The sequence below is a fragment of the Gopherus evgoodei genome, chromosome 5, assembly GCF_007399415.2.
Source record: "Gopherus evgoodei ecotype Sinaloan lineage chromosome 5, rGopEvg1_v1.p, whole genome shotgun sequence".
Lineage (NCBI taxonomy): Eukaryota > Metazoa > Chordata > Testudines > Testudinidae > Gopherus > Gopherus evgoodei.
This window is the reverse complement of record NC_044326.1, coordinates 88,827,977-88,855,783: the sequence shown is the minus strand read 5'-3', so window position 1 is coordinate 88,855,783 and position 27,807 is coordinate 88,827,977. Positions and strand designations below refer to the sequence as shown.

At 38.8% G+C, this 27,807-nt stretch overlaps 2 protein-coding genes across 4 annotated transcripts in view; one reads left to right on the top strand and one right to left on the bottom strand.

Moving 5' to 3' along the window:
- The window catches only part of ANAPC10 (anaphase promoting complex subunit 10), a 271,815-nt gene that overhangs the window by 57,243 nt on the left and 186,765 nt on the right, over positions 1 to 27,807 (bottom strand). Inside the window, exon 7 of the transcript XR_004000536.1 lies at positions 11,051 to 11,131. The gene's annotated coding sequence lies outside the window, so the exon portion shown is untranslated. The remainder of the gene's footprint in view (positions 1 to 11,050; positions 11,132 to 27,807) is intronic.
- HHIP (hedgehog interacting protein) overlaps positions 1 to 27,807 on the top strand; it is a 99,204-nt gene that overhangs the window by 65,040 nt on the left and 6,357 nt on the right. For all 3 annotated transcript variants that reach the window (XM_030563673.1, XM_030563672.1, XM_030563671.1), the window contains exons 7-12: positions 581 to 724; positions 4,059 to 4,180; positions 7,271 to 7,394; positions 8,193 to 8,323; positions 9,610 to 9,691; positions 25,810 to 25,958. In XM_030563673.1, coding sequence (XP_030419533.1) covers positions 581 to 724; positions 4,059 to 4,180; positions 7,271 to 7,394; positions 8,193 to 8,323; positions 9,610 to 9,691; positions 25,810 to 25,958 — 752 coding nt within the window. The remainder of the gene's footprint in view (positions 1 to 580; positions 725 to 4,058; positions 4,181 to 7,270; positions 7,395 to 8,192; positions 8,324 to 9,609; positions 9,692 to 25,809; positions 25,959 to 27,807) is intronic.

The following is a 27,807-nucleotide window of genomic DNA, read 5'->3' as shown; positions in this document are numbered from 1 at the left end:
TATGAGAAAATGTTTTTGCCTCATTCTATTCCTTGTGACAAAAGAATTCTTGTTCACTACTAACATCAACATTTCCTATCAAAGCTCCATTCAAAGTATGAAAGGACTTTTATTTTTACATAAGCCATAATTAACCTTTGGCGCTCACTGCCACTAGATACCATTCTTGAATCCAACAACAGGATTCAAAACCATATTAAATATACAAACACACACATTATATAGCTATATAATGAGTACAGCCACAGCTACCTTATATAGGTTGAATCATAAAAGGGATGTAAACCCTTATGTTTCAGGGCATAAACCAATTGTCAGGCTTTGAAGAAACTTCCCCTATTGGCAGGTTGTTTCATAGAGGAGCACTAAGTACCTCCTTTAAACATAATCCTGCGAGAGACAGGATAAAGAACTAGATGACTCATTGATCAGTTCAGGGATGGCACTCTCTATGATTCCTATGTTCCTTAAAAGTAATCTACATATGGCTTAGTGAAATAAGTGGTTTCCTATATTGCTTCACTGTAGTACTATATAGCTGAAATACTTTTTAAAATCAATTATCCTCCAACTTTCTCAGTGATTTTACAGGTTCTGTATTACGTCTGGATGTAGATACTGATTTGTGCAATGTTCCTTATTCCGTACCACGGAGCAACCCACACTTTAACAGCACCAATCAACCCCCTGAAATTTTTGCACATGGACTCCACAATCCAGGCAGGTAAGTAAGTTATATTTGTCATTGTTGAGGAGCAGATACTGTTATGATCCAGGTGCTTCTTAGGCTTGCTAATTCCAGGACAAATTCTGCTCTGAGATATTTTACACAGATTTCTATTGAAACCAACAGGAGCGACAGACATCAGAGGACAGGAATCCACTCATAGAGTTAGGATTTAGCACCCCCCAAAAAAAATGAATTGGAAGGAATATGTCACAGAATCTTGAATAGCACCCCTTTGAGACTGGGCCTTTGCAATACATTCATCAGGCCAGATTGGGACCATAGTTTTGTAACTAGGTTTCCTACTCAGGGCTGGATTAACCCAGGGGCTTTAGGGACTGCAGCCCAGGGCCTCAGGCTAAGAGGGGCCCCACAAAAATAAATCCATCATTTTATACAATTCAGTGGTCACCAACCTGGCGATTGTGATCAACAGGTCAATCCTGGAGCCTCTGCCAGTCAATCGCGATCTTCAGGCCACTAAAAGTCCAGTGGCGCAGCAGGGCTCAGGCAGACTGCCTGCATGCCCTGTTCCCATGCCGCTCCCAGAAGCAGCCAGTTTCTGGCATGTCTCTGCGCGCCCCTGGGGGAAGGAGAAGAGCATGTCTCCATGCACTGCCCCCAGCACCGTCCCCGCAGCTCCCATTGGCCGGTTCCCGGGCAATGGGAGCTGTGGGAGTAGTGATTGCGGGCACAGGCAATGCACGGAGACACGCTCTCCTCCTCCTCCCTCAGGGACGTGCAGAGACATGCCAGCAGCGAGCCACAGCCGCTTCTGGGAACGTCGTGGGAACACAGCATGCAGGCAGCCTGCTGTGCCGCTGGCTGAGAGCCACCTGTGGTAAGCACCTCCCAGCCAGAGCCTACACTTCACATCCCCTCCTGCACCCCAACCCTCTGCCCCAGGTCAGAATCCCCTCCTGCACCCAAACTCCCTCCCAGAAAGAAACTAATATAAGAGCTGTTCTAAGATAAGAAGTAGGCTATTTTGAATTAACTTAACTATATTCTACATGTTCTACTGAAATGTAACCATAGAATGGCTTTATGATTGTTAATTAAGAGCCAAATTTAGTATAGCATTAATGGCCTCGATCAATAATTGTGATAATTTTGTTTTAAATTAGGAAAAAGACTTGTATACAGGGGCCCCACAAAATCTAATAGTCCCGGTCCCACAAGAGAGTTAATCCAGCCCTGTTCCTACTGAGCAGTAAAATGCACTGTTTCTTTGTAAGCAGGCCAATCATTTCTCTTTTATGAAATTGGAAATATGGTAATGGTATACAGGAGATCTTCAACTTTTGAGAACTATTTCAAATCAAGGCTGTTTTGACTACAAGTTGTTGCCAGCTAGTGTACCTTTAATAGCACATCTTAAATGGTGGTGTCTCTCCAATGCCTAGTAGATACATGGCTAAATAATTAAAAATACCAGCAACATTTGAGATTATTTCACACCCTCAGAGACCCCAAGGAATATAGAGCTATAGAAGCTGAACTGCAATATCTTCTTGCCCTTAGAGATAGTTGCTTCCTGACTAAGATGGAGGTACATTCATAAGGCAGTTCAAGGAAGTTTGCACTGCTGCTGCCCAGGCTGTACCCGTCCTGAGCAAAGAAAGTATATTGTTGTCAATAAAGCCCTTCCCAGAGCACTACATTCACTTTTAGAAAGGAAAAAGAAGGAATGCATTCATGTCCATGTCCGTATGCCTGTTTTCAGGATATTGAAAATTTTCTGTATTATTTTATCTTGATCTGAACATTTGTTTAAAATGCCTCAATCAGAGGCAGCAAGGTTTAGTTGGCTAAATATGCAGATGAAATGCAGGAACTTTTATATTATATTAACAGCTCTGCCAGATACTTATTCTGTGGCCTTGGGCAAATCAATTAGCTATGCCTCAGATTCCCTACCTGAAAAGGGAGATAGTAATTTTGGAGGGGAAGAGAGGGTGTAAACATTAATGTTTGTACAATGATCTGAAGATATAAATCACTAGATACATGCTTAGTATTATATTAATCTTTTGATACACTTTTGTACAAAGGAGTGAATTAAAGTGTGGTATATTAGGAAATATTTCACACAGTTTGATAGCAATAATTCTAGAGTCAGCAGGTCAGCTAATAAAGCCATCAGCAAGCTGCTTAAAAACCTCAGAGGTTTGTACAGATTTTTCATAGTTCAAAAAGTATATTTGGTAGAAAAAAGGCACACAATTTTCAAGTAATAAATCATATTTTGAAGTGGCAGAAACAGAAGTATTTTTAAAATAATGGGAGAGACATCTGTTAGCTTTAAGAAAGAAAAGAGAACTCAATTATCCACTGCAACTTAAATGAAGTGTAAAGTAATACAGAGTAATGGCTGACAGGTTAAAAAAGTGAAACCTTTTCTTAACTCAGAAAAAAAGGCAAGTAGAAAACAAACGGAAATATCTGGTGCAATCTCAACAATAACAAAGAGCAGAGGGAGCCACATAATTTGTAGTTCAGCAATTAGGGGCGGTAATGTTAAAGGGCAGGTCTACACTGCAGCCTAAATTGATATAACTTATGTCACTTAGCGGTGGGAAAACATCCTACCCCTGCGCAACGCAAGTTTTGCGCTGTCCATACCAGCGCTGTGTTGGCAGGAGATGCTGTCCCGCCAGCATAGCTTCCATTTCTTGCCAAGGTGGAGTAATTATGCCAACAGGAAAGTGCTCTCCTGTTGGCATAATACGTCTTCACCAGATATGCTGCAGTGGTGCAGTTGCATCAGGGCAGCTGTGCTGATGTAATGCTGGAGTGTAAACTTTCCCAGTAACATTTGAGGCCATGCTTTGAAAAACAGAAGAAATTCAATATGGTTAAAAAAGGAGTTGTTCTTTGCTTCCTTTTTATGGTCCAACACTGCTATGCAATAAGAATCAAATTGCATAGATTTGGTGAGCCTTACAGAATAAAGCCAGTTAAAGCACCAATAATTTCAAACATTATTCAGCAGAGCCCAATTCTTGGTGACAAATAGGAAAAAAGTCTATCCATTCTACAGAATATGTCATGAGGCATAAGGGGGGTTTGTAGCTGTAGTTTTGTTTTAGTTTTTTTGTCATAAAAGTATGAACACTTTCTTATGCACACAAACTTATTTTCTCTGTGATCTGGGCACAGTGAATAATATAGTCCACAAAAATATACAGACCACAAAGAGAATAGTCCTCCAAAATTTGACTTTTTATTCTATTAGTAGAGAAATAAGAGTCCATAAGAAGTACAACCAGTTTTCCCCTTGTCAGATCATGTCTTTTATGACTTTTCTAACATGCTTTTTGATGCACAGGTGTGCAGTGGATCGCCACCCAACAGATGTAAATATTAATTTAACAATACTTTGCTCAGACTCAAATGGAAAAAATAGATCTTCAGCAAGAATCTTGCAAATAGTAAAGGGGAAAGACTATGGTAAGTTTTATCCAAAACTATTATGAAAAACAGCCTTCAAAAACAATGGAATAATAAATATGGTAGTATTGCCATGGGAAAATAGAAAAAAACAGATAAAAAGGAATATTGTAAGCTTAATAGGAAATCAATGAAAGACAAAATACAAGCAAACAAAGGAAAGAAAAGAAAAAAAATGTAAATGACTGAGATCAGTTATACATGTTTGTTACCATATGTGACTGCTCATAAAGAAAATTTTCTGAAAGATCAGGAAGTGATGAATATGTATGCTTACTCATTCACATGTAACCTCTTAAGATACAGAATTTAGGCCAGGAGTCAGCAACCTCTGGCACGCAGCTCACCAGGGTAAGCACCCTAGCGGGCTGGGCCAGTTTGTTTACCTGCCACATTGGCAGGTTTGGCTGATCGAGGCTCCCACTGGCCACAGTTCACCGTCCCAGGCCAATGGGGGCTGCAGGAAGCGGTGCAGGGCGAGGGATGTGCTGATTGACTTGCTGCTTACCCTGGCGAGCCACGTGTCGGAAGTTGCTGACCCCTGTCTTAGGCAATGTGCCTCTTGTAATGGAGACTAAATGAGAGGCAAAATAACAGAGCACAACTAAGATGGGGTGATTAGGAGACAATAATGGGACTGAGGAAAGGCCAATTAACCAGATAGGCCACAGCTGAGGGGAATTAGCTGGCCTAAGAAATCCCCTGAATGAATATGGAGCAGGAACAGGTGGGACTAGTATAAAACAAGGAATTTGGCAGCAAAAAGGGGCTGCAGTGAGGGAGCCTGTAGCCACTCTTTGAACATTAGAAAACTAGATTGAGAGGGTGTAGGAAAAGACTCAGGGAAAGGGCAGTAAGGTTTAAGATGGTGCAGCCATGGCTGACTAAAGCAGTGGTCCCCAACCTTTTTCATCTGGCTGGCGCCAGATGATGAGCCACAGAGGACCGTGACGGCAGATGAGCATCCACCAAAATGTCGCCGCTGAAATGCCACCAACAAGTCAATAGGTGTTGTCGCCGACAAGAAGCATCATCCAGAGGCGTCACCACCAAAATGCCACTGAAAATTGGTGGCATTTTGGCAGCGATGCCTCTGGATGACGCTTCTTGTTGGCAGCATTTTGGCGGATGCTCGGTCTGCTGGCCAGTACGCGGGCGCACTTCGACGCCCCAGCAGGTGCCATGGTGCCCATGGGCACAGTGAACTGGACTAGAGGATCCCTGAGCTAGAACCCAGAGTAGAGGGCAAGCCGGAATTCCCTAATAGTGGGAACTGGCACAATCTGGGCAGTGGATGGGAAGACTGCCGGAGATAGTGTGTATGGAGAGACTCTGATACCTGGGAAGGGGAGGATTCTAGTGACCTGGCAGGAAGCCATGAAGATAGAGCACCCTGAGTCACAGAGAAAGAGAGGAGGCAGAGCAAGCAAACAAGTGGCAGAAGGGGGCATAGGATCTGGAAAGAGCTAATCTCTAAAGCAGCCAGGAGGAGGTGCCCTAGCAGTTGGACCCTGTTCCAACAATCAAATAGGGAAACTACTGAACACTGTTTAAATTCAGTTAAAATGTTCAGTTTGGAAATGTACAATATAATATTACTTCACAAGTCATAACATGTCACACAGTACATCAGGAAACTTGGATTTTAAAGAATTGTACATAATGTATTGACTTGGTGCTATTATTGCTAAATAAGTCTCTGAATTATATTTAATGTTAAAGTCTGATGCTTGCTGAGGACACTTGCAGGTACAGACATAACTCAGATAACCACAGCCCAGAGCTATCTTCTGCCTATGCTGAACATTTAGCAGCTTCTAAATTCATTGTGGTAAAGTGTGGTAAAGTTCAAAGCAGTGTCACTTGTATGGTATCAAGGACTGGCCTAATTTCATGGGACATAGATCTTTAGACTGACCTATGTATACCCATTTCTCCCCCAGTCTGTACCGTACTTTGAAAGTAGCACAGCTGAGCTGACTTATGCAGTAGTCCACATATGTAATACAGTCACTTCAATTTTAGTTATTTCACATATTTGGTGTTGTCATTTTATGAATGCCAAGCCAAAGAAAAATGTGGTTTGAAATGAATTTGGTAAACCACTGCTCCAATGGAATTTTGACTGCATCTCTACCCTAGATCAAACTAAGCAATATTGTGGCATGGAATTGTATCCATCCAGAAGAATTTGCCAGAGCTTGTGCAGTGGTCAATTGCTTAAAAAAATCATAATTTCGCTTTCTCCCTTGTATAATTTCATCCCTTATGCTCATAATCTAATCTGGGAAATTCAGTCAACAAAGACTTACAAGTGGCAGTCCAACTGCAACAATATTCATATAAAATAAAAATATCTACTGGCTGTGACTTTGATTTAAAATTACATAATCGTAACAAAATCTGAGCTTGGTTTTAACCCATGTAGTCTTTAAATATAGTTTAATTGCATACATAGGATTATTTACACATTAACATCGTTGAGGAGATTATCTGATATAATTTAACAGGGCAGTTCTGTAAGACAAAAAATGCATGTAACTGTTGTCAACCCTAGCAGCAGTATAATGGCCTCAGCCTAAATAAGAAACTACAGCCAGCAATACTGATGCATGATCCTGAACAGTGCAGGCTTATTGCATTAAGAAACTGACCTTAAAAGAAGGTAGCTTTCGGCAAGATTTTCAAAAGCACAAGACCCGCTGAAAGTCAATGGGACATGTACTCCTAAATCCCTAAGCCACCCCCTTTATTATTTATAATGCTGAAGCATAACAGATCCATTCTCTGGGTGAAATTCCAGTCACGTAAAAGTCAACAGCAAGAATCCCATCAACTTCAATAGGATAGTTAGGATATGACCCCCTTTGGCTCTATTCTTCTCTCAGCCTTAGGTTAGGCTATGTCCCTCTATGTTTATGATGGTGTTTTCTGGTTTCCCTTATACTCAATTTCCTGTCTTATACATCCTGTACATCTCAACATTGGTGCAATTTGAATGGCAATAACTTTTCTTCATATAGTATTTGCATAATTGTTTTTAATATATGAAATTGTATTTGATCTAATGCTGTGGTAGTTCCTTTTTAGAGAGCGAGTCTTCACTTCTGGAATTCAAACCATTCAGTAGTGGACCATTGGTCGGTGGATTTGTATACCGAGGTTGCCAATCTGAGAGACTTTATGGAAGTTACGTGTTTGGAGACCGCAACGGGTAGGTTTCTTAAAATCAATATATTCACTTATGATACATATAAAGCAACAATAATAGTTTGCATGTTTGCATATTAAAGTAGTTCTGCCAACCTTGCAGTGTGGCAATGCCATAGAGAAATCCCCAGGTTTGGAAACAAGATAGGGACCACTGCTTTCTGAGTCATGGCATTCTAATGAATAGCAGCAGAGGTATCATACTTGATCTCTAGAGGAGGTTGAAATAGAGATATTGATCCCAAATGCTCCTCAGGGACCCCCTAATCCACCCTGATCCTCCAAACACTTATGCCCATGCTTAACTTTAAGTACACGAGTAGTCCCATTGACTTCAATGGATCAAGCATTTAATCCATGTGTGTAAGTATTTACAAAATCGGTGTCTAACTGAATAACAGTGCAGCTTTGAATCTTGATCTCATGGAAACATCAATGATAGAGAAAAAGTAATGCTTTCTGGATGAATGGGTGCAGTCCTGTCACACCAAGCAAGAGAAATGCTTAGCATCCATGTGCAAGAGAAATATTTTGCAAAGTATTTTCAGGATATATATATTTACAATACTTCGGGCTCAGTTCTGCCACACATAGATACTAAGCAACCGGAGTAAGGATGGCAGAAGGATGAATGTTATGCTTTTTTGTGTTTGTACAATGCCTGCTGGGAAACTATATTGTGATTAATTTTATAGACGTGTCCATGGAACTACTTACTGCAACTCCTTTTTATTATCTGGACATTTTAAGTTCTCTTTTCAAAGGCTATATAACAGTTTGCATTGTATGTGTTTGATTACAGAAATTTTTTAACGCTGCAACAGAGTCCTGTGACCAAACAGTGGCAAGAGAAACCTCTATGTCTTGGCAACAGTGGCTCATGTAGAGGCTTCTTTTCAGGACACGTTTGGGGATTTGGTGAAGATGAATTAGGTATAATAGCAAAACCTCTTATTAAGTTACAAAATAAATCTTATCAAAATTACATGCTGCACCATACAGTATTATAGTAGCTGTTTAACTGTATCAGTCTCTACAGCATAGCTTTTCTTTTCTTTTTAATTCTTTGACCAAGATTGCCATAGTCCCTCCTACTCTTTAGCATCTATGTAAGAAGCAACAGGAAGAGTGACCATGAGGTAGCAGAACGGGTGAACGGTCCTGTTTTCAATCTCTGCACAAGCGCAGAGGGTGTGAACTTAAGTGAAAGGCACAAATGTAGTTAAAGTTCCATGAGCATAAGACACATCAAAAGGAGGTCAAGAATTGAATGAAAATGTCTAAATGCCATTTATTCCTCCTGTTTCAGCACTTAAAATTCTCATTCATGCTAACGGGATTTTGCAAAAAGATCAATAAGAGATTTTCTTAAATTCATAATTGACTTATATTTGCCTCTCAATACTCATTTAAACAATTAACTATGGAAGTTCAGTGCCATAGTAGGATAGGACACTAGCTTTTCACCTTTAAAAATCTGAGTTCAAATCCTGAATTTGGTGTAAAGGAAAAATGAATTTGATGATTTCACACTCATGACATCAAAAGATCATTAATTGCATTGACACAATTGGCAGGAATGTCTTCTTAATCGATACCAAGGATTTGATTGGCAATGGGACTGGAATTCAATAGGATGTTTGCACAGCATCTAGCTCTAGCTGATGCTATTCCTTCGCTTTTATGAACAACAAATGCATACACCACCACCTTTAGAAAGGAAAAACTTGGTGTTAGATGCTTTCTAGTATATATAGTTATTTGTCAGAACAGCCCACAGGCAGTTAGTCATCTTTGTAACAAAGATTCTGTCATACATTGCACATATTCACATCACAAAAAATAATGTACATGTATATAACTCCATATTTCAATAGTAAAGTTATTGAATGGGCAGATGAAATTCACCCTCCCCCCCAACTTTGAAGTTTTCTCTAAATTTTGAAATTCAGAAATCTTCAATTTGCTCTATAAAATGTTAAAAGTGAAGAATTTGGTTTTAAATTTGCATGACAAAGTTTGTTTCATATTTCTAGTTTTAATTGGTAAGAATTGTTTCATACATGTTTTCAAACAGTACAATAATGTTGTATTTTCCAATGATGCAAAATATTTATTTCATGAGATTTTCATCATCTTGCAAATACAGCTAGATGATAAATCAGAGGTACAGCATATTATTAAAGAACACTAATTTACTAGATCTATTTCTTTAACAGGTGAGGTGTACATTTTATCAAGCAGCAAAAGCATGACACAGTCTCACAATGGAAAACTCTACAAGATAGTTGACCCCAAAAGGTAAGCATTGCTTTATTCACATCACAGACTCAGATCAATCTGTTCTTAAGCAGTTTAATAAAAACAACTGGGGCAAAATATAAAATAAATACTCTGTGAAACAGAACAAATTATTTATGCTTCACTTTTCCACATAGCTCTGGTCATGTTATGCTTGAACAAAAACTGAGGGAAATTCTCAAGAGGCTTCCTAGAAGCAGATGTAGGAGCCACCAGCTGGTACACAAACATTCACCAAAAGTAACCACTATCAAGTATAATTTAAATGCTATAACATGATTTTTTAAACTCTCACGGGCAGCCTACATATCGTCTTCCTCAATCTCTGGACCTTACCCTACTGTAGCCTTGATGATCATATTTTCAGGGTATTTGGGTACATTTGTGGCAGTCTAAACTCCCATATTTACAGTAGAACTTTTTGAACCAATCCACACAGAAGATTCTGCTGGGATTCTGAATCAGCAGTGCCTACAGCTGAGCATATACAGTACTCACTGGTGGCAGGACAACAAATTCTTATTGACTGGTGCCCAAGGCCAGCGGGTGTGCTTGCAAAATGGTATAGTAGTTCACATATGGAACTGGCTGACAATGACTATATGAGGAACATACACATTTCTCCCCAGAGCATTCCTTTTTTTCTCCTGCATGGGAGATCCCACACCCAGGAAGGACACATATGAGGGCAGATCCTCATTGATTTCAATGGAGCTAAGACAATTTATGCCAGCTGAGGATCTGCCCAGTGGTTTCTAGAGATGTCCCTGCCTCCAGGCAGTAATATGCATGGATTAACTTGCTGTCATCCACCTCTTCTCCAGGTAAGTTTGTACAATGAACAGTGCACCCCAGAATTTATCTGTGATCAGAAAAGCAAAGGCCATACAAGAACCTTCTGTTTTCCCACCACCAAATGAATACTCCAAATTGTGTATGAAGACCTAAAAGCCAGCAACTATTTCTAACAGGCCCCCAAATCCTACCCAAATGATTTATAAAACAAAATCCATAGACTCAATAAAATTATTCTGACGTGATAAAAAGAGTGAAGAAATTAAAATCACCCAAGAAGGTTTTCCAAGGTGTAATTAGCACCAAAAGTTGTACATCAAAAATGAGGAATTGTCAGACTCAAATGGACAAAAACATTGCCCAAGTTCTTTCTAAACTACCCTATACACCAGTCAACATATGAAGAAGCAAATCCCTTTACCCCAATTTCAAGTTCTTTACAATGCAACTACTTCCAAGAGAATGATAGGGGATCTGAAAACTTTGCACAAAACCACTCCCTTCCATACACCAATGTCCTCATCATCAGGGGTAACAGGAGAAATGTAGTTAAAGAGAACTCACCTTAGTTAGAGAAGGGGCCTTTTCTTCACCTGGCACCAACAGCTTCATCAGACTAGGCCTGTGTCATCTTAAACCTCCATCCTGCAAAAACATGCACACAGGCCACAAGATTGAACCCAATGGTAACACAAAAGAAAACAGGGCAACAACCGTTGAACCAGTTTTACAAATTACTTTCACCCAACCATCCTTCAGAGAACTATTAGAATCATTCATAACTGCCTGCTGCTAAGATCTGCTTCAGTATGTTTTCCTGTTCACATCAGGATAGTCCACATTTTCATCATCTTTTTACTGCTCCTGTGAACAACTGTCTTCTAACCAGAGTTGAAATTCTGAATTTTGTTGCTGGTACAGCACATGATAATGATGTGAATGTAGTAATAAATTAATTGAATTTAGAACTAATGACAGTACAATTCTAAGGGTCTGTGATTATTATTGCACCCAGATATACTGCAATTATTTAGGAAGCAAATGTGACTGCAGTGTCAGTCAAGGTTATGATGTGTGTTTTATGTATGCTTTCTAAAATTAAAACTTTTTTTCCAACACAAATCTTGCTAGCCTCATTTTGATTGTTTAGTCTGTTGGTGTATGGGTTTAAGTGAATTTTACACCTTAAATCCATTATTAGTATCCAATTACAAGGGGCTGCCTTGTTTGACCTTGGCTTTGTGTTCTTGTTGCCTTGTCTAGTAGGGTGGTCTCAAAATGACACACCTGAAAGACCAGACCTCCCATTGCAGTGCTCCTGGTTAGCTAATTCATGTGTGGGCAGGGGGGAAGATTTGTGTTTGGTTACTGGAGAAAGTAACCTGAGCGATATAAACATTGTCCTTATACATTGGCATATATTTGAAATTATGTGGATTGTGGCAAAGTACATAGTTTTTGGATAAAGGAGGGTTTGTTTGTTTGTTTGTTTGGAACTATTATCATTGTAGGATTTTTTTTAGGTGAACTGGATTCAGTCCAGCATCGTGGCATGTAAGCATCATTACATTTTGAGCATTAGTTTTTCATTCATTGCTAGCATACTGGTGATCGGGTATGCATTTAAGCAGGAGCGGCGCCAGGGTTTCTGGCGCCCTAGGTGGGGGTCCTTCCGCGCTCCCGGTCTTTGGCAGCAATTCTGCGGTCGGGGAGGGGGGAGTCCTTCCGCGTTCCCGGTCTTCAAGGCACTTCGGCGGTGGGTCCCGGAGCGAGTGAAGGACCCGCCGCAGAATTGCCGCCGCCGACCCAGAGCACAGAAGGACCCCCCGCCGCCGAATTGCCGCCAAGGTCGGCAAAATGCTGCCCTCCCAAATCCTGGCACCCTAAGCGACCGCCTAGGTAGCCTAAATGGAAGCGCTGGCCCTGCATTTAAGAAAGTCAAAGTCTTTGAACAATTTAATGTCTAATGCATTATTCAGAATATACATTTTCATCTCCATACAAATATCATTTATCATTTGTTTCTGACCGTGCCCACTCTGTGCTAGCTGCTTTACAGACACACACACACACACACAAAAGTGTAATCCATGTCCGAAGAATTTTAAGTCTAAGAAAGAAAACAAAGATGAAGTGTAAGGCAAACGACAAGACCGTACAAATAAAGTTGTCAAGATAGTTACCTCTCAATAATACGTTTCATAATACAGTGCTGTGAAAGATGTTAGATCTACAGACTATCCTAGTTACCCTCAATCTTGCAATTATCTATCAGCTGTTTCTCGTTACCACCTTAGAAGTGGGTCTCAGGAGACATGTGAACATGGAGCAAGTAGCAGTTTTGTTTATCAGCTCAGTGAGAACATTCCACATGGACAAACATAGCCCAATGGTGAGTGTAACTCAGACATGCAAAATAAGCTTCCTCTGCCAGGGGGAATGTGTTCTGTTCCCCATTCCTAGCAGCAGATCCACACAGATACCTGCTGCTTCTACCAACTAATGAAGTTACTCTTTTAGCCCAAGTGGTAGAGGTTCAGAGTTTGAATATGGAGTAGATCTGTGGTTTTATCTTTGCTAACCATAATCGGAAGTCATTATGAAACCACCCCATTTGGCAAATAAAATTTTTCCCCACCACTGTGACCTCACAAACAAATTTACAGTATCAACCATTGCAAAGCCCCACTTCAAAACCTCAGGTCATGTGGTTTCTTTAAAATTCTTCCACAATTGACTGTTTAGGCAACAGCAGAAGAAACCACCCTTACATTAGGATGTGTGGAGAAAATCCAGCAACATATCAAATGGAGTCTTCTGACCTCACTTTCAGGAGTATGATTGTCTTACATGGCAGTCAGGCTGAGTGAAATCAGAGATGGTTCATTCAGAATTACGGTATCAGATAATTCAACTTACTGTAACACGAGCTGAGAGAGTAGTTATTCTATCTGATCTATTTGAAGTGGTCTATTTTGGTTGAAGTTAGTGAGTCCTGAGTGAGATTTGATGATCACGTGTCTGTGCAGAAGACCTAAGCCTGTGCTAGGATGGCAACATAGCAAACTTGCTAGGCAGAGGCCACTTTGAGGCAGAAAGAACCTGAAGCTTACAAGATTAGTGTCACCAGGGAAGAGGCTGCAAGTGCAATAGACAGTCAACTCTCTATTTCTGATAGAAGAGACTGAGTAGGTACCTCTCACAGACTGGGGAACATGGCAAAGAGACATGCAATGAGTATCGGGGATTCTATTGTCAAATATTGTTAGCTGGGTATGCGAAGACAATGAGAATCATTTGGAGAGTTGCCTATTAGGCATACAATCTTGTGTAGATTTCCTGACACATCTAGACAAACTTCTAGAAGGATGAGGAGGAGCCTGTGGCACTGGCATACACTGGTATAAATGACACAAGAAGGTGTACAAGATTAGTTCTGGAAATCAAAGCTGGATTATTAGGAAGGCTTAAGTCCAGGGCTCTATGGTATCTCTCTCTTGCATGCCTCTGGTTCCATGTGATAGACAGGGGAAACTACACCATCTCATTGTGCAAATGAGATTATATGTACAGAGGAGATGGTCATATTGTAGGCCCTAGGGAAGGGAGAGGCTAATATGGAAAAGATAATTTAAAAGGAACCAGACTGCTGGGAAGGAAAATAAAGACAAGTGAAATTAAACTTCTAATCAGAGGAAAGCTGACAAATGCTGAGCTGCTCTCCAATTGGGCAGAATCTTCTGGTGAAGATGTCAATATCAGAAGATACACTAGGTATCTAGTAGGAAAGAAAAGGTCAGAAATTGCAGCTCTGCTAGAAGGAGGATGGCTTGAGGCTGGGGCATCCAATAAGATATTAGGATTTCAGATAAAGAAGATAGATAAAAATAGGCACACATTCATAATTAGGCTTGTTTAGATGAACGGTTAGCATATGGTACACTGGGTGTAAATCTACAGTGCTAGCTTGCTGCACATTAACTGTCTGTGTGAACCATACTACAGTACCCTAAAAGTTTCCAAGGACACTGTGATCTATTCTGCTTTGAAATGAGAGTAGGTCAATATTACTTATCAGTATGGATGTATACCATATCAGAGTCAGGCATATCTGCACCCATACAAAAAGAAGGGAGACAGGCAATTAAAACAATTATTATTAAAATGGCACTTTTCAAGAGATAATTGGATCCAAAGATTTACTTGTCACTAATATCAGCTACCGGAAGGTATAATAGCTAATGTTGTGCTTTCTTCATGCTTAGAGGAAGAGGAGAATGATCCTAGCATTTACAGAAAAGTAAAACTTCAGCATCAGGTATATTAGTTAAAATGGTAATTAAAGACAGAATTTCCTATAAAAGAAAACTATGCCTCTCCCTTAGAATTAGAGGGTATTAAGGAAAATATGTTGCCATGATATGAGAAATTAAGTGTTGTCACGGATTAGAACTTGATGAAAAGATAAAAAATAAGGAGCAGGAATAAATGCATAAATTTTCACTATGAACAGAAGTCAGTGGTGAAATGTCCCAAAGACCCATAGTAAAGCTACACTATTTATTTATTATTTGGGAAAAGGACAAAGTTATTTAGGTTAATCAACAACAGAGAAAATAAGGAGAAATTCCGGAGGGACCTAAGAAAGGAGTGCTTGGTCAGCACAACAGCAAATGACAAGTGCTAGATAAAACACATTGGAAGGAATCGTTTGAACTATGTTCACATGTTGATGGTTTCAAATTAACTAACTCAAGGGAAGAAGCAAGCATCATTATGGACAGTTGAATTAAAACATGTGTAAACATGTTATGTGCTTGTACAACATCTAGCACTATGTGGTCCTAATCCATCACAGGGACTCATAGGCACTTCCACAATACTACTACTACTAATAAAATAATAATTAGCAATTAATAATTAATATGTTAAATTGAGGAAAGTGCTCTGAAACCATTGTGATGAGTGGCTATGATAGAAGGGCAATGAAAATGGTCAGACATATGGAAAGACTTCCACATATAAAAAGAGGATGTAAAAAACCCACCATTTGATGTGAATATAAGATTAATAAAAGATGAAATATTGAGATATATAAAATAAAGAATGGTTTGTGGTAGGTCATTTGGGTACTGCCCTTTGCCCTCATATTACGATAACCCAGAGACATTCAATTAAAATAAACTGAAAGGCAATACATTTACAACTGATAAAAGGACTTTTGTTTATTTTACAGAATGCATAATTAACCTATAGAATCCACTACCAAAGACATTGTTGAGGCACAGAGCAGGATTCAAAAGAGCAAACAAACATGTATAGAGATAATATTATTTGTATTATAATAGTCATGGACCAGGACCCTGTTGTACTAGGTGCTGTACAAACACAGAACAAAAAACACCCCTGTCCCAAAGAGTTTATAATCTAAGTAGAAGACAAGTGACAACAGATGGAGACAAACTGGAGTACAAGGAAACTATGAGGCAATATTGGTCAGCAAAAATGGCAGTGCTCTCACGCCAATCATTGTCATTTTTTTTAGGTATCATCATCATCACCACTACACTGGTTAAGGATACTGCCTGCCCATCCCTCCTCCCCCCACAGAGAGAGAGAGAAAAAACAACTCTTAGGCTATGTCTGCACTATGGACCTTACAGTGGCAGAACTGTACCCCTGCAGCTGAGCTGCTGCAAGGTCTCCTGTGTAGCTGCTCCATTTTGGCAGGAGAGAGCTATCCTGCTGGCATAATTTAACCACACTCAACAAGCGGCAGTAGCTGTGTTGGTGGGAGATCATCTTCCACCAATATAGTGCTGTCCACACTGGCACTTTTGTTGGTGAAACTTTATTGGTCAGGGGACTGTTTTTTTCACATCCCTGACCGACAAAAGTGCTAGTGGGGACAAAGCCTTAAGTTCTTATGCTTCAGGACCTAAATCAAACATTGCCTAGGGTTAGAAAGAAACTCGCCAGACATAGGTATGGAAATCCATTCCTTTCTCTGAATCACCCAGTATTTGCCACAGTCTCATACATGATTCAACTAGACAGACAATTGTTCTGATCTAGTACAGCAATTCCTGAGTTCCTGTATATTTTTGAAAAAGAGGGTAGTATCTAATACCTAATCAGGTGCTCCATGGACTTTCAAGGAAGAATACTTCCCCATACAGTATGAGTAGTCTTCACAGTTCTCTGCTACAACATGTCTGCAAAGCATCTTTGGGCCAGGCAGGAGTTGTTTTGAGTTGGACTGAGCTCCAAACTTGCTTAACCTTACAAATGTGCTCCATTCAGTTTAGCATTCCTTTTTGACACTCTTCTGGGATTTATGATATCAGAAGAATATTTACAAATTAAGTTATTCCAAACAAAGGCTTGTAGCTGGGGCGCTTTATGTCATTCCTGTGATTTGAAGCTAAGGTGAACGCTATTCCCAAGAACTTCAGCTGTTATATCTTTAATACAACTGTCTCATATGTCAGGCAATTGCCATTTTCAGAAAAATGTAAAAATAATATTTAAATGTAGCATTCATGAAGATTTTGGTTAATGAGAGATGGGAATAGAAATACAGTATTAGATCCATTCTCCAAAAAAAAGTCCATGTTTGATGGTTCAGACATATACTCTGAAAGCGCTTCTTAAAGCTGTCAACAAAATGAGCCATTTTATTGGTGGGACCATACAATCTCCTTCTATCCAAAAAGTTACTATCCCTCTAAGTCATTTAAGAGAATGGAAAGTCAGAATTAGTGTCTAATTATATTTAGTTTAGTCTTAAAATGCAAAATTCTTATCTCATTTACCTAGCCACATGCAGTTACTATTCCCATAAGAGACACTAAAGAGAAATTAAAGCTTTTAGTAAATACCAGCCTAGAGAGTTTCACTTTACAGAAGTACACCACAAAAAGTCCTTTGTAACCACTATGGAAAAACTGAGGGTTTTTTTTTTTTAATCACAGCACAATCCACTGACTGTAACAGTTTTGTTTTCATTTTCTTACTGTTTCTAACATTGGGTATTAAGGAGCTTTCACTTTTTATCACTTTATAAGGAAAAAACAGTTCAGTTCATCTTTTGACTATTTTCTGAAGCCTGCAGGAAGCCAATTCCTCTGCCATCCCAAAGAAAGTCATACATAATAGAGCAGCTTTAGTCCAGTGAGCCAGTCTCTGCCAATTCATCAGTCAAAGTGTTATGCAAGTGGCCCCCTAAATTGATAAATTCCCACAGTGCCTGTTGACCCAGCTGCCAAGTGCTCATGCAGCAGGTGTTGTTTTCATGACCACCCTGACAGTAATACAAACTGTTTAGCAGTGGCATTGACCTCTTAGCTATTAACATTGATACAGGCTCCACTAGGGACTAGTTTTCAAACATGACAGAATTTCTTGAGACTAGAGGTCATGAACGAGTATACCATATAAGAATACATTTTATAGGTTGCTGAGTTTAAATCTAAGAACAGTGAGGTTTTTTTCCACATTATTCCCATGTAGTAAATCTGGAGACAAGTAACAAGCTTCTGGCATGTCTCCCAGTACTTAAGGTATAGTTTTATTTTAGAAACTGTACTTGAAGAGATGCAATACTTATTCTGTGACAAGTAGTAAATTATAATGAAACAAACTTATTTTCACTTGCAGTTAGCCCTAGAAAAAAGCAAAGTTAGGATACATTTTGTATTAATGTGTATTTGTCCATCATTTTAATAACTAAATCTAATATTTTGGGGAAGTGAAATATTCTCCATGTAGCAGTGAAACTCCATGTAGCAGTGAAACTCTTTGACATCAGAGTCAGGATTTGCATGGGTATGCCCTATTCCTAGAACAAACAGAGATGCATCTTTTGTTTGTTTTATTCACCAAGCATTTTAAAAATATTGTGCCAAATTCAGCCTTGATGGCACTGCATTCACTTCAGTGGAATTACATGAAAGCTGAATTTTGCCTCCTAAATTGTATTGCTCCATGTATGCTGAATAGAATAGCAACACACATTGCAATTAAGTCACTCACATTCTGCATGTGGTGGAACTATCAAGAGATTTATTAAAGATGCCATGAAATGACAGATTATTTTAATATGAATTTTAATTTATTAAAACATGGCTTATATTTGTATTCCTTAACTTGCATTAAATAATAACAGAGGCTGCTCTTCTATTCCTAGTACAGTAATGCATATGTACATTATTTTACTGTCCTGATGTCTCAATTTGCTGAGTATGTCAGACCTTTATAAGACAATGAATACCTCGAGACCAAATGCAGCTTTTATTCTATGCTCCATATGTCTACAATGATCACATAGAGTCATGCATGTATACTTTATCAAGCAAGATATCTAATTCTGTGCTGTTTATATGAATAGCTCTTTAAGATATAGAGTCTGAACAATTTTAGTTACGTAGTAATTAGCGGCAGCTTTTTTGGTTGACTTCCTAGGGGCCAAATCCTACACACAATCAGGTTACTTAAGTGTTTTATAGGGATAAATGGAGAGGAGTGAAAGACTCTTTCCCACAGAACATCATTGGGATAGTGAGCAACTCCGTGGCTACAGCTGCCATGTCCTGCAACTTGGAGATTGTGGAGATGTAGGTGCATGAAGTCACTGACCTTAATCTGGTCCTGGGTCCAAGAAGGGACAGTAGGTCAATAACTTTATGGATCCCCATCTATTCTCCACATCTGCCCCATCCTCCGTGTTCTATGTCAGGAGACACAGAAGAACTACTCATGTGACCAAAATTACAACATGCTTAAGTGTTGGCATGATCGGGCCCTCAGTCAGATCCAGGACCAATTTTATTTTTGTGGGACCCAGTTCAAAACAGTTGTTCTGTGTCTGAAAACATTCTGCTCTTAAAGATCTGAAAATCATAAATTGTAAGTTCTGTGGGGCAGGAACTCTCACTTATATGTACACATTCAGCAGTGATCTGATCTTGAGGAATGCTTTTGGGCTCTACCATAATATACATAAGGAGCATTAGTAAGATTTTTCATATACAACTCAACAATCATAACAGGGTTTTGTTTCACCTGCTTGTTTTAATCAATCTGGTCACTGGGCACTTTGCCCTCTTTGCCAGTCTGAATTTTGCCATCTTGCTTTCCACTCCAGCCCAAGTAACTAGTGATGTAATCAATGCTGATGAAGTATTACAAGTACAGTTTACTGATAATTAATATTAGAATAAAAAAATCAGAGTTTTATTCACAAGTGTGAACAGCAGAGAGAAATATTTGAAATTGCATAAGTGGTCAAACAGGCTTAAGTTGATATAAAATACATGATTTCCACTACATTAGTAGAATACTAACAAGACAGAACTTACCTACCAGTGCTAACACCGATCAAGCTGTTTGATTAAATTAAAAAAAATCAATTCATGAATATTTTCACAAGTAAAAGTTCTGAGTTCAGTTTCTATCATTTGTAAGGTCAATCTTTACTTCAAAATATTTTTCAGATAACTCATCACATCTTCATTTTTACATGATTCATTCATACATGCAAGCCAGACATTCAGGCACACAATTTTGAGACACCTTTGGAAAATTTGATCCACTGTGTCTATCTGAAATTAAGCACATTATAAAGAGGCTATGGGAAGTCTCTCTACCTAGGCCTGCCTGTGTACTAGCGGATTTTCCTTTATCACCCCTCTTCCTGCCACCACAAGTTATGCTTTTATTTAATACTAAGTCTTTAAAATGCACTTCTACTCAGAAAAGGGACTTTATTAAACTGCAACCTGATACTCAATGCATTCTCCTATGTTTTATTACTATGATTGCCATTATCCATATAAATACTTAATCCTTGTTTAAAATTCTACTGAGCTTAGACTTCAGTGATAACCTGTTGAAATGATTGCCACTAAGCTAACTGTATATTGTACAAAAAAAAATTACATTTACCAGTTTAATTTTTTTCCTTGAATCCCCCTTCTTTTGACACTATGAGAAACAGTCAACGGGAGTACTCAATTTACCCTGTCCGCACAGGCCCATTTTGTATAGTTCCTGCATGTTCCCTCTCAAAACAGTCCTAATCTTTTCATTTGCTCCACACATGAATATTGTTCCAGACCTTGAAATAGTTTTCAGCATCAGGCTCCACACTATCACTTTTTATTTTATTTTATTTTTTTAGATAGGGCAACAAGTGTAGAAGTCAGTATTCATAATAAGGACATAGCACTGATTTATAGAACACTATAACATTTTCAGTACTGTTTTCCATCCCATTCCTTGCATATTACTAGTTTTTGATTCAGCAGAGTTTTCATTGAGCTGTCCAAAAACTACCATGTTCTTTTTCCTAATTTAAAACCCAAGAATGTGTATGAGGAGCTCAAGTTATTTCTTCCAACTGGCAATATCTTATATTTGCCAACATTGAATTTCATTTGCCATCATGCTACCTATTTACCTAGCTTTTTAGATCCTTTGAGAGTTCCTTACAGTCTTCACTAATCTAAGTCATTTTGCTATACAACCAATCCCATCCAGTCTCCCTCTTCAAGCAAGCTCCCATTCCAATGATCAACTTACCCATTTTAGCAGCAAGCCTATGGCTGTCTCAGAAATTAAATTCTCTCAGTGAGAATCCCATCAACCCCCAGCTGCTAAATTCTTCCCTGATGACCAGATCCAGCCACGAAGTTTCCAGCGAGTGACATGTATGGAAATGCCTTCCCCACCACTGGCATCACTTTCGGATCTCATCCCCTTATGGCCCAAATTTTGATTAACAAATCCACCTCACTCAGCTGCCAAACACTGCGGCACTCATTTAGTCCCAATCCATCGCGTGTATACTCCCTTTAAGGCACCTGAAAGTTTCTTAGCGTAAGTCACAATATAGCTCAAATAAACACAAAGGTACACCATGAATGTACAGTAAGAGATCAAACATTCAAATGAAAGTTTCTTAGTGATTCTCTCAAGAAAAATACTAGGAAATATAATGCAAAAATTGATGCTAATACAATGTTAAAGCTGATTATTTAAACGAAAAACACAGAGGCAACTGAAAAATTAAGGATATGACAATAATATGGGTCTGCATTTCCTATGAAATTATGTTATTCGTTATATAGGTGGTGGGCTCCATTTCTTCTTTGACAAGAAAAGCATAAGGCTTACATGTACATGTTTCACAAGATGCCGGTGATGGTGCATGGAATTTTATAAACAAAATATATCAATGAAATGGATGTTTGAGGCCATATGACATGCGAGATCTATAGTTACAGTTACTCCCAAATTAAAATTAAAACCATATTTAATAAATAATAAATAACTACACTTGAACTGTATAATTAATAGAAAATTCTGCAGCTTGGTTTGCTTTACCACTGGAAAAGATTCCACTGAATCTATATCTTGTAGGACTTTTTAATGTATTGTATGATATACATTATGTTCTTCTAAGACTTATTAGTTGCCAGAGTGATGAATAAATAATGGATTCCCTGAATTGCATGCTGTTTGAATTAAAGTCATGTAGAAATATATTTTTCTAAAAAAACATATGGCGGCCATAGCTACTGCAAAAAGCATTAGAGTAATTTCTTTAGTGCAGAACATATTCTGTGCTTTTGTAAATATTGAGTGCCATTGAGCATCTAAAATACTTCTATCTAGAAGCCGGCAGAAAAATTACATTACATAAAACCTATGACATACAGAATCCTGAAGAAATATTGGTGCTCAGCAGTAAATTATTTCTGTCAATTGAACTCGATATCCCTCAAGGTATACTCTCCATATACACTGGCATCAAAACTACAGCAAAGTTTGATTTCATTATGAATGCACAAGGCAAAAAAAAGCTGGAGTGTCAAATGGAAGTTGTACAATGTGGCAGTGATGTTGTTAGATGTTGCAAAATGGCTGCACGAGTCATAATATACGACATAAAATATCTTCATTCAGAGTGCTCTCTGCAGGTAAAAATCAGAAACCAGGCACTTAGTTAAAAGAAAAGCCAACAGAAACAGGAGGCAGAGACAGTTTCTAGCCTGGGGTATCTGAGCACCTAGATGAAAAGTCCATATATTCAATGGAAGTCACCCAGCAGGACTAACACCAAGTTTCTGAACAGACGAGACACAGAAAAGCAGGACCAGCGGAATTTTAAGGTTTCAATAAGATATATTATTAATCAGGAAGAGGAGGAAAAGAGTAAAGACACAGAAAGGCTGAGACACCGTCAGCTATTGTAGTTATATCTCTTTGGTACCTCTGCTCTAATTAAATTAATTAACATCCCATTATTGTCTATATAATTTCCTACTGAGTAATGAAATAACCTTTAGTTATCACTCTAATTTTAAATATTTAGTATTTTTGTGTAAAATATACCTTTGCACCCTGTAAAGGCTGGCACTATATGATCTCGGCTAAAACATCTAAAAGAGAACATTGCTTTAGACATGTAATAGTGAGCTAAAAGTGTGCAATCTTGGACTGGCAGGGCAATGTACATGATGAACTAATGGGTCTTTAACTACTGTGCTTCTATGACAGTTATGTGATGCCAAAATTCTAATAAGGGGCTCCCTTAAAAATCATAGAATCGTAGGACTGGAAGGGACCTTGAGAGGTCATCCAGTCCGCTGCACTCATGACATGAATAAGTATTATCTAGACCACCTCTGACAGGTGTGTGTTTAACCTGCTTTTAAATGTTCTGTCTTAGTTGGCAATATATGTGACATATTCCTCACCAGACTCCACCATCTTCCTCATCCCTTACCAAAACCACCACTAACTTTGTATTCCCTCCAATTCCCTCACCTCCTAAAGATCCAGCTGTTCCACACACAATCTATAAATCCTGCTCCCTCCACCCCATATGCTTCCCTCTTTCCACCATATTATGGAGTTTTCTCTAGATGTCTCCCCCTACTTGAATCTCCTTGAACTTCACTGCCTTTTGATTCATTTCAACATCCAGTTCAGAATTGTTCTAAATTTTTTTAGCCCTCCAGCCTACCTTATTTCTCTCTATTGCCCTTCCACGTCCATATACTTGCCTAGCAGCAACTTTCTCTTTCCGTCCACACAACTATTATTTTATTCTCACTGTTGGTGAGAATCTTCTAAAATCCCTTAATCTCTTTCAAATTCTGTCCAAAAATCCCTGTTGTCCCTTTCCTATACTTTTTTCTCTGCTCCTCACCCATTATTATTTAAGTGTAAATTGCCTTGATTTGTCAAGTATCTATTCAGAAATCTAGGCAGCTCCTAACATTTAAACCACATAATTAAAACCTAAAGTGTTCAATAAAATACTTTGTAATATATATTAAATAAATACAATTGTTCCAAATCAAAGACAGTCCCACAAAAATGAAAGTCACTAACCCTTCCATATTATGGGACCCTACTTAAATCATCATTCAGCCTCCAGCTCCTCCTCTTATGGAGCCCAATTTCTCCAAATGGCTCTGAGACACGATGAACTCTGCAGTGCACGCGAAAGAATACCAGGCTGCAACAGAGTAAGTGTGGAAAGTGAATTCCAGTACCAAGGATGTTTAGCTCACTTAAGCACTGTTGCTGATCTCAGTAGTGGCAGTACAGGCCCAGGGAGAGAGGCAGCCTCTTAGCTAAACAGTTCCAAAACTGGTTAGGGCCTTTTAAGATAAAAATCAAATTCTTGAGCTCCACCAGGGAAGCGTCTCAGGAGGCAGTTTGTCTCTCAGAGCATTGGTGTTCAGTGCTACCTTCATATGTGGTTTCAATACTTATTGTTTAATTCTGAATAATACCTTAGAAGACAGTTTGTATGAAATGATGCGTTAGAGAGAAGGTGGGTGAGGTAATATCATTTATTCGACCAACTTTTGTTGGTGAGACAACAGAAGAGAGATTGGTCCAATAGAAGATATTACCTCACCCACCTTTTCTCTCTAATATCCTGGGACTGACACAGCTCCATCAACACTGCATACAAAGACACATTGTACTGTATTTTGCTAAGAACATAAAATGTGTCATCCTTCTTTGAATGATGGTTATGAGAAAATGACTATTCCCTTAGAACCCAATCTTGCTCCCACTGAAGTCAATGGCAAAACTTGTATTGGTACATGTGACAGATATTGCAACCAGATGCAATATCTTTGGAGACCATATTGTGTTAAGTGTATTAATAGCTTATGTATTACTGTGTGCCAGGGACTGTATGCAATTCCTAGAGAGAGGGTTGCCACAGCTCCTCTAGGAACTAAGAATGGGGGAGAGGTGATTACGGTGAATCACTCAGATTGTAAACACCTCCCGCCAAGTACCAACTCCATAGGAGTCTTGCATATCCTAGTTCAAACTGCTTTTCCCAGAAACCAATAGACAAAGAAATGGCTTATGGTATCAAAAGACCGTGTTTCAACTAACTCAGCTTTCTTTCTGATCCAGCAGATGGACAGGATCGTCTGTCCCAGGAGCCCCCAACCCTTATGGAAGGGTTGGAAAAACTTGGCCTACTATGGCCCAGTAAGACTGATGGATGACCTCTAGCAAGCTTTTAGCATGTGCATAGGAACTTGAATTGTTTTATATGCTTTCTATGTAAAGTTTTTACCTAAAGAATAAATGTGCTTGTTTAGAAAGAGCTGTGTGGTAACTGCTGGCATTACAGTGATCATAGCCCTCAGGAAGAAAACAAAGCACAGGGGCCAGCCTTTAAGCAGACTGGCTTGCTGGGAATATCACAGTGAAAGGCAGGGAGCTGTGCAACCTTAAAATGGCTGGGCAGGAGAAAGAGAGAGAGAGAGAGAGAGAGAGAGAGAGAGAGAGAGAGAGAGAGAGAGACAAGTCACCACCCAAGAGAGATGATAACTGGGATCCACAAACCCTAAGTGGGTACCCTTGAAGGACCATGGAGAGGGAATACGGGCGACATTATCCTGAAACTGTGACAGTTACCAATGAGAAAAGGAGCATGCCTCTGTTAAGAAAAAAGTACAGTTTGCATTCCATGTTCACTGTCAACAATGACAGTTTGAATGCAGGAAAAGGAATTATATGATTCACGATAAGGTCTTTAGAAGATTAAACTGACAGTATTCTTATAATCCTTTTACATGAAAAGAGATTTGTTTTCACTTACAGCATTCACATGTTTTCTATACAAAACTGTACGCTTTTCTATATGGGCCATTCTAAACAGCTTTCTTTAGAGGAAAAAGAGAAAAAAACAAGTTTTTTTCTTTCACATGTGAAAGCATTCTCTCCCCTTGACCCTGATTTTTAAATAAGTAATTGGCTCGTATATTTTTCTACAGACCTTTAGTTCCTGAAGAATGCAAAAGAACAGCTCAGTCTGCACAGATACTGACGTCTGAATGCTCAAGGCACTGTCGGAATGGGCACTGCACTCCAACTGGAAAATGCTGCTGTAATCAAGGCTGGGAGGGAGAATTCTGCAGAACTGGTTAGTATTTAGGTTCATGGCAATGAGTGAAAATAGCAATTACCTACCCCAAAAATTGCCTTTAATGACTCGCTGAGATAAAATCTTTGATAAAGCAAATTTACTGTAGCTTCTAGAAGCACAGAACGAACAGGCGCTTTGATACCATGGTGATGGGTGAAGTAGAAGACTAGATGAAAGATCTACAATAAGTAATATTTAAGGCTTTTTAATATTTAATGTGAGATCCTTAAGTAGAGCATGTAGAGTTCCATTAATTAATTATAGACTACAATATACTCCTATTTTACCTTTCAACCATGTTGTAAAATACAAAGGAAATTCTAGTAACATAAATCAGGAATCAGATTTCAAGAGACATTTATTCTCATTGAAATCAAAGGGAATTAGGCAACTAAATACGGTATCTTAAAAATCTGGTCCTAAATCCCTGAATCTGCAGTCTCCCCCCACATAGAATTACCACTGACTTAAATAAGAGTTACCTGCTGAGAAGGGGCTGCAGGATCTATCCCTACAATTATTCTTTTGCATACTTTAAAGTCAGCCAGTTTGATGTGGTCTTTTATTAAAATGCCTTTGCTTTTTTATTTTATTTTTCCCTATAAGATACTGTGACTCTAGTTAATGTGTTGATTTAAGAGAATTTCAGCACAAGATATAACTGATGATTGTAAAATGTTTATAATCCACTGAGAAAATTCTCTGGGTTGTAAACACATATCTTAAATCCATCAAATTGTTGCCAAGCCTTCTTTTTTTTTTTTAAATCTATATTCCAACTTTTTTCTGGGACCCAGTACTTTACTCTGGGTGTGTCATCAAAGGAAACAAAAGTTAATGAACAAACCCTAATCCCAGAGCCGGGCTGATGTCTGAACTGATGGATGGCTTAGAGAAGGATGTGGATATACAATAAAAAGCAAGAAAGACAGATGATGGCAGCACAGCACTAGATGGGAAGAGAATCCCATAGAGCAGCACAAAAGGGAAGACCCTCTACACAGAAGCCCTAAAATTTGCAAGTCTGTACTCTGGACAGCACCCCTTCCACCTTCCCTACCCAAGGGGAGCTCCAGGAAGAAGCACTCCAGTGTGAATCTAATAGCGTGCTTAATCACCTCTCCCCATCTCACTGTAGGAACTTAGGAAAGAGCAAGGATTCTCTCTTTACTACATGTCAGACTACACTTAGCAATGGTGCTCAGATCTCTGGATGGGATCTTGTGCCACTAACATATTCTCAATAATAAAAGTAAATAATTGGGAGGCAATAATCTGGTTCTAAGAGGGCTTTATAGTGAAAAATAGAAATTATTAATGAAAACCAAGAGACCTGACTTTTTACGCATCTATTTTGTCTTAGACACCATTAAATATCATCAGGGTGGCATCAGCATGACAAAAAACATCTGAATATTTTCATCATAATACTGCTCACAAAGGGCTAAAAAAAGTTACACACTTGCAGTTACCTATTGTTGGTTTCGCTAATATTAGTTAGAACTCAATATAATATTTACAGTTAAAAATTCTCTAGAAATTCTGAGTAACTAAGTAATAAAGAATTGCAGTGGTAAATGTTCAGGGATCTTTGAGAGAGACACTAAGTGCCTAAGGCCCAGATTTTTCAAGATATTTAGGGATTGACTGTCAATAGGATTTAAGCTGCTAAATTACTAAATCACTTTTAAGAAAGAGATTTAAGATCCTAAATCCCTAAATCAGTTAGGTGTTGCTATGAGGAGCACTGCAAGACCTAAATACCTTTTAAAATGTGGACCTAATGACTTAGGAACCCAAGTCCCATTTTTAAAAGTGACTTTGGGCCAGATTTTTAAAGGTATTT